The sequence below is a fragment of the Poecile atricapillus genome, chromosome 1 (genome assembly GCF_030490865.1).
Source record: "Poecile atricapillus isolate bPoeAtr1 chromosome 1, bPoeAtr1.hap1, whole genome shotgun sequence".
Taxonomy (NCBI): Eukaryota; Metazoa; Chordata; class Aves; order Passeriformes; family Paridae; genus Poecile; species Poecile atricapillus.
Window position 1 is genome coordinate 132,704,717 of NC_081249.1, and position 16,313 is coordinate 132,721,029.

At 39.1% G+C, this 16,313-nt stretch overlaps 1 protein-coding gene across 5 annotated transcripts in view; it reads right to left on the minus strand.

The window, feature by feature from the left end:
* Window positions 1–16,313, minus strand: part of SERGEF (secretion regulating guanine nucleotide exchange factor) — a 141,962-nt gene that overhangs the window by 94,991 nt on the left and 30,658 nt on the right. The window contains exon 10 of one of the 5 annotated variants that reach the window (XM_058857578.1): window positions 14,027–14,431. The exons of the other annotated variants lie outside the window; for them this stretch is intronic. Coding sequence (XP_058713561.1) covers window positions 14,393–14,431 — 39 coding nt within the window. The 3' untranslated portion in view covers window positions 14,027–14,392. Of the gene's footprint in view, window positions 1–14,026; window positions 14,432–16,313 lie in introns of those variants that run through there. 5 annotated transcript variants of the gene reach the window in all.

A 16,313-nucleotide genomic window follows, 5' to 3' on the forward strand; every position in this document is an offset into this window, starting at 1 on the left:
GGACTAGTGCTTTAGGTGATTTGCAAATATACAGCTCTTCAAACCCCAGTGATTTCATCAGGCCAAAACCAGACCCACAAGTAACACGGCTTGTAAGAACAGCAGCTTTGCTGCTCTTGCAAAGAATTGAAAAGGTGCCTTGTAGCTGTCTTGCAGATCTCATAGAAAAATAAAACCTTGGACTATGTGCTGTTTTTCCACAAAATTGATTGTGAGGCCTTGAATTCAAACCCAAAGTAGAAAGTCTAGGCATATGTAGAAAATAAACAAATGGAAAACAAAAGCCTTATTTCTAGCACAGTTATTTGTGGATAAAGCTGACTTAACATGTCAAGAGTAATTGAGGTGAAAAAGTTAGTTTTGTGCTTAAAGGTTCACTTACTGCTGTGAGAAAGAAGAAAAATAAAGGGAACTTCTTCAGACAAGCAAAGATCCTTAAAGAGAACTGCAGACACCATACATGATTCTAGATGACTTATACTGCAACTCAGAAGAAACAAATAAAAAAGATTCTCATGAATCAGGACAGTCTTTTTCAAGAAACATTTTAATGATGACAAAGTCACATCTGTGTCACCTCTAAACTCCTGTCTCATTTTCTGTTTACCCTTGCAGAAGAACACAACATTGCAGACATCAGGTTTTTTAATTTTCCGAAGAGCAGAGCCTGTTTTTAGTGAACTAATTTCAATAGCCTATCTGTCACACAGCCTGTGCATCTATTGCTACTCAAAAGAAAACAGAGGACAGTGAGAAGGACGCAGAATTAGACTTTGTCTTATAAATTTAGAGAAAAACTGTCAGCATAAATCAATTCAACTTAATTTTATATGACCAAAGAGCAATTTATGCTAGAAGATGGCACATAAAGAAACTGCAGAAAAAATCCTGAAAACCAAAATTATCATTTTAAGCCTCCAGATCAAGGGCTCTGATTTTCAGTGCATGGATAGTTAAACTGCAGAATAGCTCAACTCATTTTCTACTTTGCAAACTTTGGAGTACAAGGGAAATAAGAACAAAGAGGAGAGGACAGCTAATTTTAGTGTTTCTGGGCTAAAACAAAATAACAACAAAGAACTACTGAACCATGAAGCAGTGTTTCCAAACTGCTATTTCAGGTACAGTCCTTCTTTTCCCTAGTCAGTGGTGGAAAGAAGATGCCAGCTTCTACCCTATCAGAGTAATACAAGCATCTTATTTTATGCAGAGGGGCACACTGGGAGCTCTGAACTGCTTGCATAATGCTTCTATACGTTTTGCTGCACCCAAAATGTGTATTATAGCTGACAGGAAAAAAACCAGCATGATTTCTTCAATTTCCTTCGCTCTCACTGGTTGCTCCTAGTAAGACACATCACTCCTGCAAACTGAACTTGAGTCTTGCCTATTACATTTTAACAGCTACCTTGAAAACTCATCCCTCTGGCAGCTTGTTATTACAGCATTGGACTGAAGTTTCATAATTCTCAGTCTCGAGCATGTGTGGAAACAGTTTTGAAGACAAAACCAAGACCTTAGGATCACAGGATTACCCAGGGTCGAAGCGACCTCCAGAGGTTCAGTCCAACCTCCTGCTCCCAAGCAAATCAGCCATGAGATCTTTTCCATTCCAGAAGGCTCACATGGTACAACCTCCCCAGGCAGCCTGTTCCTCTGCTTGATTGTCCTCGGGGTGGAAAAGGTTTTCCTTACATTAAGTCCAAACCTCATGTTTCTATTTGTGTCTTTTGTTTCTCCAAGTTCATTTTCTTGATGAACCTCCTTGTAGGTACTGACAGGCTGCAATTGTACCCTTGAAACTTTCTCTTCTCCCTGCTGAACAAACCTAGTAAGATTTTCTTCATGAGATTTTCATCCATCAGTTTCAGTTAAGAGCAAACAAGGTACCAGGACAGTTACCTTCTCAAAACAACCCCCCAGACTTTCAGGTCTTAAAATAAATAGGTGATCTCCAAAGAAACTGCAATAATCTCAAAGGAGTGGACTTTTGAACTTTAATTTTTCTAAGGAAAGTTCCCTTTTCTGCAAGTATTTACTCAGAACTATCCATCTTATGTTTTCAGCATCATCAATACTACTCTAGGGCTAAACAAGTCTCCTACAATTTAAGGATGAATGGATTGGTTTTATTTTTTTCAAAATAAAGCAAACTGAGAACAGAGGGTGAACACTGAAATTTCTCTCCTGAGTAGCAAATTGCTGCAATAAATTTGGGCAACCAAAGAGAAAGCTAGAACAGAAAATGCTATTCTGCCTTCATACACAGCAGCATTAAAATACACTGGGTTAGGTTCATAATATTGCTGTTATAATTCGCTCTCCTCTAAGGATATATTACTCTGCAAACCTTCACAAGAATAAATTATGCTTTCCAAGCATTAAAAACACATTAACATGACATAGGGCATGGAAATTCAAACTTCAAATACTTACTGAATCCAATAGATCATAAACCAGATCAGTATTAGAAAAAAGAAGAGGGTTAAATTAACTAAAATAAAGCGCTCTGAAATAATTAAGTGATTTTTCAGCCACTGTGATAACATATATTCCAATGGCTTAGATATCAGTGAAAGAGTAATTTAGATACAATTTCACTTTTAGTCATTTACTGGAACTCATAACCCTCTGGCCCAATTCCAGAAGATTTCTCAAATCCAATATTAAAGAAATTCCAAGTCAGCCTGAGCATAATATACCATGCCACATGAACTTTAAGCAGCCATGAGACACACACAGCAATACAGCAGCACATTTTAAAATTGTCTTCATTTTTCAGTGCTCTTCAATTACTTTAAAGAAAAAAAGAGACTTGACAACAAACATTAACTTCTCTTACCATTTCACTGACCGTGTTATTAGCCAATTCATTCACTTGTCCCCCATAAGAGACAAAGTCATTATGCTTATTCTTGCTCATAAATAAATGTTTAATTTCTTAAAAACATTTGCATGGTGCTAAAGTCTGTCACACTTAATCATTTCCAGCTTTACCTTACTTCTCAAATCAATAGGCCTAAGTAAGCATTCTCTGTATAGCTGCATGTAAAACTGAATGTTTGTCAAATGACAACTACAATATTGTTATCTAAAAACATCTTAGAAACACAGTTGAAGCTACGAAAGTACTGTAAAGCTAAATTAAAAACATGAGATTTTTTTAATATAGATAACATGAGGCTGCAATCTTGCTGTTTCACTTTGGCATTAGAACCTGAAATTTCATGTTTTCTGGATGTTTTGAAAACAAGCTTTCAATATTTATTTTTTTTTAAATCATCACAATTACCACAAGCCTTTCAAGGAAAAGTTGCCTTAACACCATACTCAGCTTCTCACAGACAATCAGTCATCACTACCTTTAATGAATCTCAGGTATACACTTTTATACCATTAGCTTTTATGACAGCCACCAGAAAATGAGCAATCTTTACTTACATGTAAGTAAATCTTACATGCTTTATAACATGGTGGGCAATTCCTCTGGATACTGCAGAGCTCCACAGACCTGAGTGCACCTCTCTGTATCAACAGTGGACTTGACTCAGGAACTCCTGCTGCATTTCGGGTCTCCTGTCAAGAGTACTGCATAGCTGAGTGCTGTCTGCAGAAGAGTGTCAATGGGTTCTATACAAGGGACTTATTAGGAAGAGTTATACTGCACAATAGGCATGAGGTAAAGGCTTGCTGGCCTTTACCTCATGCCTTTCATTCTCCTCTGTCCATCAGAAACCATATTTAACCATGTGGGTTTTACCCCTCTTCCTTTTGCAGCTGTTTTCCTAGGATAAGCTCTGAACTGTGCTGCTGTTCTGAGCCAGCTCACCTGTAAATACTGTTTGAGAACCTTGCCCACTGGGACATGACTCAGAGCAGAAGACAGGTACACAATGCTTTCTGATTTTAGCATGGCAATGAGACAAGAGCAGCAGTACAAACAGTACTTTGCAGCCTCTAGATGGGAAGATGAAGTTGGACTTACGCATACTCAGGTGACAAAATAATTTTGTAGTTGTGTAAATCCACTGGTGCATTTATTCTGCTCCCTCAGGATCAGGAAGTTTGCCTTGTTATGACTGGCAATGTGCTGGTCTTCAAATCTTCACACATCTCCATCCAGTAATGGCAGGTTTGAAGTGTCTTACAAAGACAGAAAGAAAGGAGGGGAACATTTGGGGTAGCACTGCTTATGCTTTGAGAAAGAGGTGGAGAATGTAATTATTTGCCACTAAGTCTTATTAATTTCAGCAATTCTGCCAGGGAAGAATGGGGGAAATGTGCTACATAGCCAGAGAAGGAAAAAGACCACTAAAGGATCAGGCAAGTCAGCTCTAAAACTCAGCTGAAAAGTTTGACATTGATCCAGGGGAAATAAAAGTGCTATGGCATCTCACCTCAAGGTACTGCTGTTAGCTGAAAAAAAGGATGAGTAAGAAGCCATACCTTCAGGCTTCTATAGTATAGAAGTGTCTTCTTACCAAAAGCAGGAGAATGTATAGTATATAGTGTCCTGGAGACACTGACTGGCAGGTCTGAATGCTATCCTCCTGAATGTCCAAACCCACTATAGACCTTGCAGAGCTTTCAAATGCCAGGGACACCTGCTTATAGCCACATAAACTTTGGAGAAAGTATTTTCTCAAAGAAATAATGCACTGAAGTATCCAAAAGTTTATGGCCAAACAGACGTTTTCAAAAGACGTAACAAAGCTGTCTCTGCAGACCATCCCTCCCAGGTGCAGGTCCAGCACTATGACAAATGTGAACAGTGTGACAGGCTTGTTTAGGTGTGCAGCTCTGCCTGCCCAGCAGGCACACCAGATGGCTCTCAGTAGGTCTACACAACAACAACTCTCTTGGGCAAGAGAGCAAGGGGAAAAAAACAGAGGAAAAAGCACAGCAGCAAAATACCTCATGAGGAAGCTCCAGCTAAGGCCTGTGTAATGACTATGGTCCTGCATGAGCAATCTTTGTCAAACAAATTATGAGTGAAAGCAAATTACCTGAAGTGTTGGGAGGTGCAGCTTGGACAAATATAAAAAACATAGCTTTTCTAATACCAGTTCTCCAAAATGGAAGTAATTCCTCTTCAGTTATATCTAGGTGTATGTAGTTACATGTAGTTACGTGTAACAACACAAACACTTCTTACATCTCTGACTTATCATGAATTGAATTAAAAATTACTAAGTGAATGACATTAAAATGGCCTCATTGAGGAACTAAACTGGAATTCAGAGAGTCACTTTTGCCAGCTCAAACATAAAACTAACTTAGCATCATCGTTCCAAGTATTTTAATGTTTTTGATTCTTCTTCCCACTGAGTATCAACCAATAGACAGCACTGAATAAGAGTTAGATGGAATCCAAATATGAGTATTATTTGGTATGTTAGAAATTTCTCTTAATAAATGCATAAGCATGCCACACAAGTGCATCACAATCATATTTATCTAATATGAATAAAAGTTTTTTTTTACTTTGCTCCTGATTCCTCAAACTATCTAAATCAAGTGCTTATCTCCATAATTACCAAAGAGAATGTTTCTCTTGCAAACACAGGACTCAAAAGAGAAAGCACATGCAGTCTCACTGAATGGAAGAGATGTTTTTGAAGCATGCTACCTGTTGCCAAAAAAGATAATAAACAGGAGTATAATTTGAAATCCCTGTAGGAGCACAGGTTATGTAACAGAAGTTGCCAGTAAGTAAAGCAAAGGAGGGAGAATACCGGCAAAAAAAAAGGCTGAAAGAGCAACCTGGAATGTATATTTAATTTCAGCAGAGGTACATCAGTAGTCCCTCACATACTTAGCATTACTAAATTTTAAGTCCTCTGATAAAATGACTTTATTAGAATTCTCTCTGGCATGGCATGCTGAGAATGAATACAACATAAGTGAATAAATAGTCCTTTCTCACTGTCTTTCTGCCAATCTGACTGCAAAACAGAGGCCTCACACACAAAACCAGCCGTCCTTGAAGACCCTGAGTCACTCCTGACTCATTTGACCACAAGACATTGTAAATGTTTCCATGCACCATGCAGAAAAGCAACACAGGACACTACTCTGTCCCCGTTTGTTAAAGGGATGGGGATGGGGTACATTATCTCAAACACAAAAGACTTTAACACCACATCAAATCCTATTTCATATTTCTGAACAGCTTGACAGCTAAGTTAAAACATTTATCTTAAGATTATTAAACACAATCACTGTAATTCACAAATACTATCTTAATCTTTCTAAGTAAAAAGACACAAGCATTTTGCTTTTCATGCTCCTCCAAGCAGTCTGCATTTCAGACTTGCTGTGGCAAGGAAAACCAGAGACAGCAAATTAATCCTGTATGACTTAATGCAAACAGATAAACCAAGAGAGAGCCTTCTATTACTCTGTTCCAAGTACTTCCTCATTTTCACAAGTTGCAAATCTCAACATCATGTTTTGTTTAGGAGATTTATGTCTAACATGTAAGCTGAATAAAAACATTTCTGAGAAAGTTATACAACTGACCATGTAAATGCATTTCTACAAATCGCTACATTTTTCTTAGCCCCAATTCTGTGTGACAGAGGTCCCAGATAAAAATACGGAGTAGAATCCACAGTGTTAGAGGAAAAAGTTGTAGGAATATGCAGTAAAACTTGAAAAGTGACTGTCATCACAGATTTCCATTAGCCCATTTGTTTAAGGTTACTTGGTAAAGTAACTATGAAATATTTTGTATTCTTTTAAAACAGAATTAGGAATCAAAGCACAACAGGTGCCATGAAACAGCAAAAAGAAGATTGTGAATTTTTGGTTTCTGAAGACTGACAACATCCCCTCCCACCACAACCTGTGACTTGCATTCTCAGTGAAAACATTAGATTCACTGTGAAGCGAAAAAATCCATCTGTGTGTTGTAAAGAACCTGGCATGCACTTTCAAAGTAATCCTTTCAGACATGGAAAATTCAAATTTTCAAAAGACAAGCTGACACCTACTAGCTCATGATAAGATCACTGGTAATAAAACTTAGGCTCTCAAATACCTTTATTTCCAGCACTGATAAGAATTGTTTTAATAAATGTTTTCCTTGCCCAACAATCCACTCAAGAAGATGAAACAAAGGGTAGGATCAAATAGAGGCTTCAGACTTGAATCAGCTCCTCATACATGTACTCAAGGCAGAGCAGTAAAGGTGAAAAGATTGTCTTTTGCCAGCTGCTCTAAATGTAAGATGTTGAGACAGAGATTTCCCTCACAAATCCACAGCAGAGTCCCTTATAGATACACCTGTATGCTGAATTGAGCAAGGTGGTAAAAAAGCAACCAATGATACAGTGGGAACTCTGAACAAGCTGCAAGCAGCCAATGTGGGAAGCTACTGCAGTGCTTTCCAGACTTCAATACAGGAAACATTTCTATCACTTCTACCTTTGAGTGCAGCCCCACAGCACTTTCCCCAGTGATGACTGTAATGCTAAACTGCAAAGTGGACTGGACTTTTACAGAGATGATTTAATGTATGACAACCACAGATGAAGAATCAAGGTAACACCTCTGTTCTCCAGCAAACACATTAATTTCACTTCTGTTTCTCACCCACTGAGTTTTCAAGGTGTTCTGAAAGCAACTACAGGGTACTGCTGATGTGCTGAACTCACCACCACAGCTACAGCAGCTGAGCCCAAAGTATTATACTCCCCCCAAGAGAAGGCTAATGGCAGGATTTGCAGGCTGCCATCACACCACAAACACTGCTTGATCTCAGCAGGCTTGTCTGCAGCCAAGTGAAAAACTTGTGCTTGCATGGTACCACAGCACCCTCAATGATCCAATCCACTGGGAAGAGTTCAAAGCCAAATGGGAAGATTTCAGTGACACAAACAGGAGAAGAGCCATCTCCCTAGATGGTTTTCATGGTAAGGAAGAAATACATTTAAACCAAGAATTTGAAATACCCACAATAATTATAAACCTTGTAATGTTTTCTATCTCACTTCCGGTCCTTATTTTCTGGCAAAATTTTGAAAAATATCTTGTAACTGTGCTCCCAAAAGTCACAAAGTTGGATTTTTCTTAATAATCAGAGACCAATTATTGTCTAAATGTAATAGATATAGCAGGTGCTTCTTTTTCATTGCAACTTCATTACCAAAGCAAGTAATATATCTTAAAAAATATCAGAATGCCTTTATCTTTTCTTTGTAGTGGTTAAATCCTAAAAAAGGAGCAGTAGCAGATCAAAAAGAAAAAGGAAATCAATTCACTGTTTTCTATTTCTGGAATTTACTTTTGTGTGTTTAAATCATAAACCCTTTTCCAAAAGTATCAAAGAAAAAAGATTTTCCTTCATCCACACATTAAAAAGAAAAAACCACACCACAAAACCATGTGAAATCAAAATAGAGGGCCAAATAGAGGAGATATGAGCAGGGAATAAGATCCAAGAAACAAAAATCATATCCTATGCTTGCATCAGAACACAAAACACCACAAAGTACAACATCATGGCATATAGAAAAGCAGTAAAGGAATTGCATAGTTATAAACACCAGCAATGTATCTTGTCATAACACTTAATCAAATGTCAGACACAGTAATATCATTGTCTGATCTGTTAGACATTGTTAAATGGCTTTCATTCCTTCCCCTCAGTATTCTCTTGTGAGGTCCAGCAGCACCTAGCTTTTTATTATTTCTTTTTTTTTTAATTTTTCTTTCTATAGAAATAAACCATGGTCTGAGATTTCCAAGGCTTTAAAAGGCTTCACACTTTTGAAATCAACTAACAGTGGACACTGCAGAAAAACCTTGACAACTTCAAAAAAAATTAAGCTGGACAAAAGAGATTTCCACTGAAGCAACAACCAGTAGGAAATCTGGCTATTTAATACTTGCTAATTTAACACTTAAGAGAACAACATTATGCCAAACAATGTTCTGGAAAAACAAACACATCCTAAAAACTCCTTGCGGCATCCTGATGCACTTGACACTAAGGAAGGGATTGTTTACATTAGTTTTACACTTGGGAGGGGAAGGAGAAATGGGAACTAAAGTGGCAAACTGTAGAAGGAGGTATTTTCAAAATCATACTTCCAAAGTATGAACTATCAGTTTTCTTCTGAGAATGAAATTTTTAAAAAAATTATTTTTAAAGGTTTTTATTTACCTTCTCTATGTCAAAAAAAACAAAAAACAAAGAACTGCAAAGCATAGTTTTTTACAATCTTTGCTGGCATCTGATTACATGCAAAATCCACTGAATTTATGGAGACCTCAGCAATCAACTGCCAGGAGACCAAGAAAAAACCCTTAGGCAGGTTTTAAAACAGGAGACAGTTTAGCATTTTTGTCCTCACAGGACCAGATGAATCACGTTTAGTTTTTCTTCCCCTTCTCCCTCCTTCTTCCACAAAAAAAATTCTGTTGGTTGAATTCTGGGGCAAAGGCACAGACTGTATTAGACCATTTAAAAAACAGAGTCCAGAAGTAGCTTCTGCCTTTGACAACTTCAGTTTAAATTGGAGAAAACCTGCCAACAGGCAAGGGAGATGAGCCACCCGGTGGGAGGACAAACCAGACCCTGTCACCAAGCAGGCTAACCAGTACAGCAGTCTTGGAAAGCTGCTGTGTGCCATGGTATTGAGAAACCGCTCAGACTATTCAGCCGAGTCTTCACAGAAGTATGGCGAACGTCGTTTATTTCTATCTTTAGTGCACTTCCATAGGGTCTGACAGGGTCCACGGGCTTAGCAAGCCACCACTGGTCAATACATACTGTTTTACATTCTTTCCCCAGTACACAAGGCCATTGCCTTTCTTCATTCTCGCTGCTCCAGGAGAGCCCCAAGGACACTGCCCCTAACATTGTCGCCTGGATTTAAAGGCTGGCTTGGGCAGACAGGCTTTTCTTAAAATCTCATGCTTTTACTCTGTTAAAATGTTCCTCTACACCATGGCATCAGAACAGAAACACAAACCTCTCTTTGCTGAATTTTCCATTAAACAATAGCTTTATAATAACTTATAACCTAAGCACAGAGGCCAGAAGGACTGGCAAGGCCCAGAGTTTGAGTGACTCATTGGTAAGTGAAAGCTGGAAATGTCAGACAAATACAAACAAACGCCATCACTGTGTAAAAGTACAAGCACAACCTGAGTTCAAACCAAATCAAAAAAACCCTAAATTAAAAGCAGGGAGAAGCAGTCTCTGTGCCAGCACTGCCTTGGTGAGTTTACGGCCCCACAGTGACAAATGGGTTTGAAAGGACCAATGTTACAACACAATAAAGGTAGAGTTGGCACCACTAAGCTTTCTCCCATCTCATTCACCTGCAGTAACCTACCCAGTAATGCAGTATATCCTCTACCTAGAGAATGCATGCTACCTATTATAGAGTAACTTTTCAGCAGCAACATTCTTCTTAAGGAGACAGAAAAACAATGAACCACTAACAAAGTCATTTCCACTAATTCAAAAAAGTAAACCATTAAAAAGACTGTTCGATCAAATTCTTGTGAGGGTAACTTAAATTATGTATTCCTCCTTGACTATTTTTCCATAAGATTCCAGTCTTACAGAACCCGCCAATAAAATTCATCAACACAACTGAAATACGAAAGACAAGCAGCATTTATACCAGAAGTTTCTTGACCTAAAGTTCTGGGGCCAGCCAGGTAAAAAGCAATTACTCTAACCTCAAATCGTCATCGTTTTGGCATTATTTTCCCATCCATAAAAGGAGGTATGGATGAGATTTCTTTGCAGAGAACACTGCAAATTGATAGCTTTGTTCCAGTTCACTACAGATTCTTATTGATTTTCTCTCGTTTTAGCCCGCATTGATTTGTTAATCCCTTCTCTGTAACAGTCCTAATGACAAATTGAGAATGAAAAACTGCATGCTTTAGGGCCTTTTCTACCAACCTCTAGCTTCAAACCATATTTTCACTTGCACTTGGAACATGTCCATGCACTTACCCTAGGTTAGATCTGATTCACCATAAACTAGGTTGGATGCATTTTATACTGAAACCTTTCTGTTCAGGCTTCTCATGGATGAACAAGACAACCAAAAACACATCAGTGAGGCAGAACCGGAGTTCTGTCACCTTCCAAGGTTGCTGCTCACAGAGACTGTCCTAAAACAAAGTATATTTTTATGTAATTTTGCAGAACTGCCCATGGTTGATTAGCAGGCATTAATGTATCATGCATCTGAAGGGCATTACTGAGCATTTATGGCATTGGTTGGTGCAAAGAAATCCTTCCAAGGAGCAGGATCACAGGTTGTCTCTAAGCTCAGACCTGCAGTCATGGTGCATGGTTATTAGTACAACCCATGCAGAAGGATGGGACCCAGCCAGTATTTTTAATTTTAGGAATACAGTATGAGCATAAGGAGATCAGAGAGTTACAACAAAGCAACTTAGATTAGTAATTCTGCTACTAATAAGCTCATTAAATAGAGCTGCCCATTTGATGCCATTGTTGGGCTGTCACTACCAACAGCTGATGCCCGTCTGCACAAGCCATGGTTACTGCTGCATGTAGTTTTAGTCTCTTTTCATTTCCTGATACTTTCAGAGATCTCCAAGCGAGGTACTCATTTGGAATTCTAACTGCAACACACTCTCAAATTGAAAATTAATTTATGACTTATGAAGATCAAGGCTTGCCCAGAGTCATATTTGTAACATCTCGCTCATCACATGCTGGGTGGGTCTCCACCTCCTGACTTTATCCCCTGTCAGTCCTCTCCTACACCACCCCATCTGTCAAGAAATCGACCTTTCCTGGTCTCTTGTACAGACTGCAGAGCAGCCTGGCCCTGGCTGCCACCTCACTGCTGCAGTACAACCCCAGAAGACCAATTTTGGTCATTTTAAACCAATCCTTATCTGCAAAAGCAATACTTGGAAAGCCTCTAGTTTGTACCCACACAGCATGTGCTCCCTGGCACGCAAAGGCAGCGCAGGAGTTCTCCTTTGCCATTCCCTTGGTGTGACTTTGGTTTCCCATCTCCCTCTATGCCAGCTGCAGGGAAATTGGTAGGGGTGGCAGGAAGCACAGTGCTGGGAACCAGTATCACCTCCTCTTTATTTCCAAAAATTACAGACCCAGAGTTGGTTAGCTAGGCTCTGCTCATAACACACTGCTATTCTTAACTTGCAGAAATTACTTTGCTGTGAATGTTAAATGTTTCTCTACCAAGGCCATAAGATCGTCTTTACAAACCACGGTCATGTCTTAATGGGACAAGAAAAGCACAGAGTAAGTGGGATGGCTACCTAGGCAAAAAGTGGCATTTGGGTTGCAGCAGTTTGGTACTGCTCTCAATTTCCTGCTTAGGAGAAGGGCAGAGAGAACTGACTAACCTAAGAAATAAATCCTGTTTCCTCATTGCCTGTGACATGACTGTGAACTCTGTTCTTGCAGTGCTGCCAAGATTAGTGTTACTCTCCTACACAGGGCATGCAGAGCACACAAACACACCTAATCGAACACAGACTTGCTGCATTTTGTATGCAGACTGTAGTTTCAATCTTCTGTTATATCCTGTTTGGGGTTTTTCCCCCTAATAATAATTTCAACAATTTCGTCTCTTATTTTCATCCTTAACTGCAATTTGTCACTCACACAGGGAGCTGTACTCAGAATCCACTTCTCCATGGTCTTTATTTTCTTTTATTGTCACTTAAAATTAATTGATAAGCCAAGAACTCTATGCAAGAATATTAAAGGGACCATCTCTATATTAAAATTTTCATCATTGCATCTCTAAAACAGCATAACAAAATCAATCAAGAAAAATTCAACAATGCTATTTCTCAAAAGACATGGATCAAGACCAACTCATAAATATACCAGTTCATAATGGGGGGGGGGGGGGGGGAACCACCAAACCAAAAAACCCACAACACACACCAAAGTATCACTTGCTTAGCAAGTGAGAAACTACACAAAACTACACAACACTTCAACTTTTTTTTTTTTTTTTTTGCATTTACCTCCTTCCCTAACACCCAAAGTGGTTTCTTTTTCAGGCAGCTTATTTGATAAGTTAGTCCACACATATTCTCCAACTTTGAGCAGTAAAATCTGGTTTAGAAAAGTTCAACTTGTTTCTTTCCCACAAAAATACAAAACTCTCATTCTGAACATTCAGAATAAAAACACAGTAGCCAACCAAACAAATAAGTATTTAAAAGCCACACAAAGAGCATAGAGATGATATATAATAATATTAGGTTATTTCTTTTGATACCCCTTAAAGCCTCAACTATAGGTTTGCTTAAAAAGAGGCCTTTAACAGATTTCCCTGATAAGTCAAAAACAGTTGTCATTTTTTTAAAAACCAAAAGGTTCCATTTTCAACATTATTTTGACTATGTGTTAAGGTAATAACGTGTATACGTTAATCAGCTATATAAACAATTAACTATCATCATAGAGATATCTTAGATTTTTCTTGTAGGCAGCTGCTTAATAGCTTGCAACATGAACAGGGAAAGGAAGAAAAACAAGAATATGCTAAAACCAAAGCTACCTTTCAAGCACTTAAACAAAAATGGCATCTTACTGCAACTGCACTGAAAACTACAGCAATAAACTTTGACTGGAAAGTGCCATGAGAATGTGGGTATGTATGATGTCATTCCCTGAAAGAAAGGAACCATACAGAGGATCCAAAGCAATATGTATTGCACAGGATGAACATACACATTGAAACCATGGACCATGGATCAAGATAAACACGTTGTCACAAGGCTATCAGTTATTTTCATTCCCTGACACACCTGGTCCCTACATCCATCATCAAGATTCAAGTTGAGTGATGGTTATTTTTTAATTTCCTAACTGAAATTTCAGAGAACCCTCCTCAGAAAACTGTGATCTAGCAGAGTTTGCTTTGAATAGAAAAGGACATGATAAAAACATGGCTCCATGTGAAGCCATGCATGCCCAAAATAACTGCAGCCCTTCCTTCCATCCAGCTTAGCAAGAAATATTCAGCACTGCACAGACGCTTCTCACTTGTTTATTGCTGCAGCAAATGTTTGCTGCAATGTGAATGACATGCTGAACATACCACAAACAGTAGAACTACAGCTATTAAAGCCAAAAATATCAAACAGACTGGAAAAGCATTTTGACAAGGAGGAAACATTAAACCAGATCTTTGTAGCATTTGCTAAATACAGAGACTCATCATATTTTGGGCCATTTGTATTTAATTGTCCTTTCATCTGAAGAGCGGTGGATGAATGCGCATCAGATGAGTCAGATGTTCTGAAGAGGTCCCATCAAGGACGCCCCACAACACAAGAGCACCGCCTGCAGAATGCTTCACACAACAACTTCTCAGTGCCGTGGCCTGTTCCATGTTGATTAGGCACCAAAGCACACAGAAGAAAACACCAAATAGACCTGCAGTGGTAAAATGCAAGAACTTAAAACATTCAACACCAGGAACCTCCACACTTTTAAACCTGCCAGGAAGACATACTCAGATTAGTGGATAATTATCTAAAATGCAGGCTTTTTTCCTCCTTTGCTTCAGTTTAAAGGAAAAAAGTGCTCTTATTTCTCAAGGTCAGTGTTTTCAGTTGAAGTCAAACTCACAATGGAATAGGTCACTCGCAACACTTCAAAAATCAGTTTTGAAGTGGCAGACACAGACATTATAACAGTGTCAGTTCAAAGAAAGGAGAATCCCTGGTCTTTGGTGAAGAAAGTAGGCAAGCCATGGGCATGGAGACAAGGAGCAACACAGGAGGTTAAATCTACTGCGCTGTCCTTGAGCTAAACTCATGTGTCTTTTATACTGTCCTCTAATCCTTAGATTAGTTTCTCCACTTTGGCTTTAACAATATTAACTGAACTGCAGAGGCAATCAGCAGACCACAGCTTTGCCAAAAATTCAGTTGAATCATTAAAAGTGATTTATAAAAATAGACCATGAATAAAAATCATCAGTCATAATCCTCAACTGTTAAACTGTCTCTCTGCATTAAACACAAAAATTGGAATTGTTAATTCAAGGTAAACATGGAAAAAACTCATCTTCTCTGTATTCTTTTCAATTCAGCTCTCAAATCAAATCCTGTCTCCATATGACAAGAAATGGAAAAAGACGTAGCTTGTGTGTTAACAAAGAACAGGTCACTCTACATGGCCTACATACTGCAGTTTAGTGCATTTTCAAGTAAAAATTCTGGCTTTGGCATTATTTTGTAACCTTGAAGTGAAACAATTTAGGTCCTTATTATCTGTTTTTACTTTTTTCATCGACACAGCTCCTCCTAGCTATGATGATCCCAGCAGATGATCCTCTTAAGTCATCTTTGTGCTGTTATCTCTGCCTGGAATGATGTCTGCTCCAGAACACTGCCATTGCTAATCACTCCAATCAGGTCTCTCACAGGTCTATAAAGAGGAACAGCGCTGAGGGCAGCAGAATAAAGATGAGATTGTTGTTTCTCTTTCTTTTCAAGGAATGTATCTGAATACATCCCTTCACTTTCATGGATCACTTGTCCTGCCAAGGGTAAGTTCCACTGTGTAAAAGCTGCAGCTGCCTTGGCTTTGCATTGTCTGACAAACGATATAACAACGTACTTGAGACACTGCACACAGCAGAGATGAAAAACATGAAGCAGACTCTGTATGAAGTAGATTCAGCAATTGAGCTGTCTATACAAAACTAATGAGAAAAAGTAGAGACACCCATTTCAAAACGGGTAAGAAAGCTGAGACTCAGAGGAGTTAAAAGTGACTAAACATTAGTGCAGTATCATGGGCTCTGGGGGCCTGGACAGGGTCCCTCAGGACAGCATCCCTTCCCTCCAGCATGTCATCCAGACAGCACAGCTTGGTGTCACTGGCAAACTTGCTTAGGATGCCCTCCATCTCACAGTCCTTGTCGCTGACAAACAGCACGGATCCCAACACCAGCACCTCAGGAGCACCACTGCCCCCTGGTCTCCAGGTGGACATCGAGGCACTGAACTCAGCCCTGTAACTTGCAAAGGTCCAGCCAGTTTTTATCCACTGAGTCATACACACATCAGACCCATGTCTCTCCAATTTAAAGACAGGATGTCATGTGGGAAAGTGTCAAATGCTTTGCACAGGTCCATTGGTGATGTCAGTTGCTGTTCCCTCATCCACCATTTCTGTAACCTCACCATAGATAGCCACCAGATTTGTCAGGCTGGTGGTCAGACTTGCTGTGGTGAAGCCATATTGGCTGTCACAAATCACCTCTTTATTTTCCATGTGCCTTAGCATAGTTTCCAGGATCTGTTCC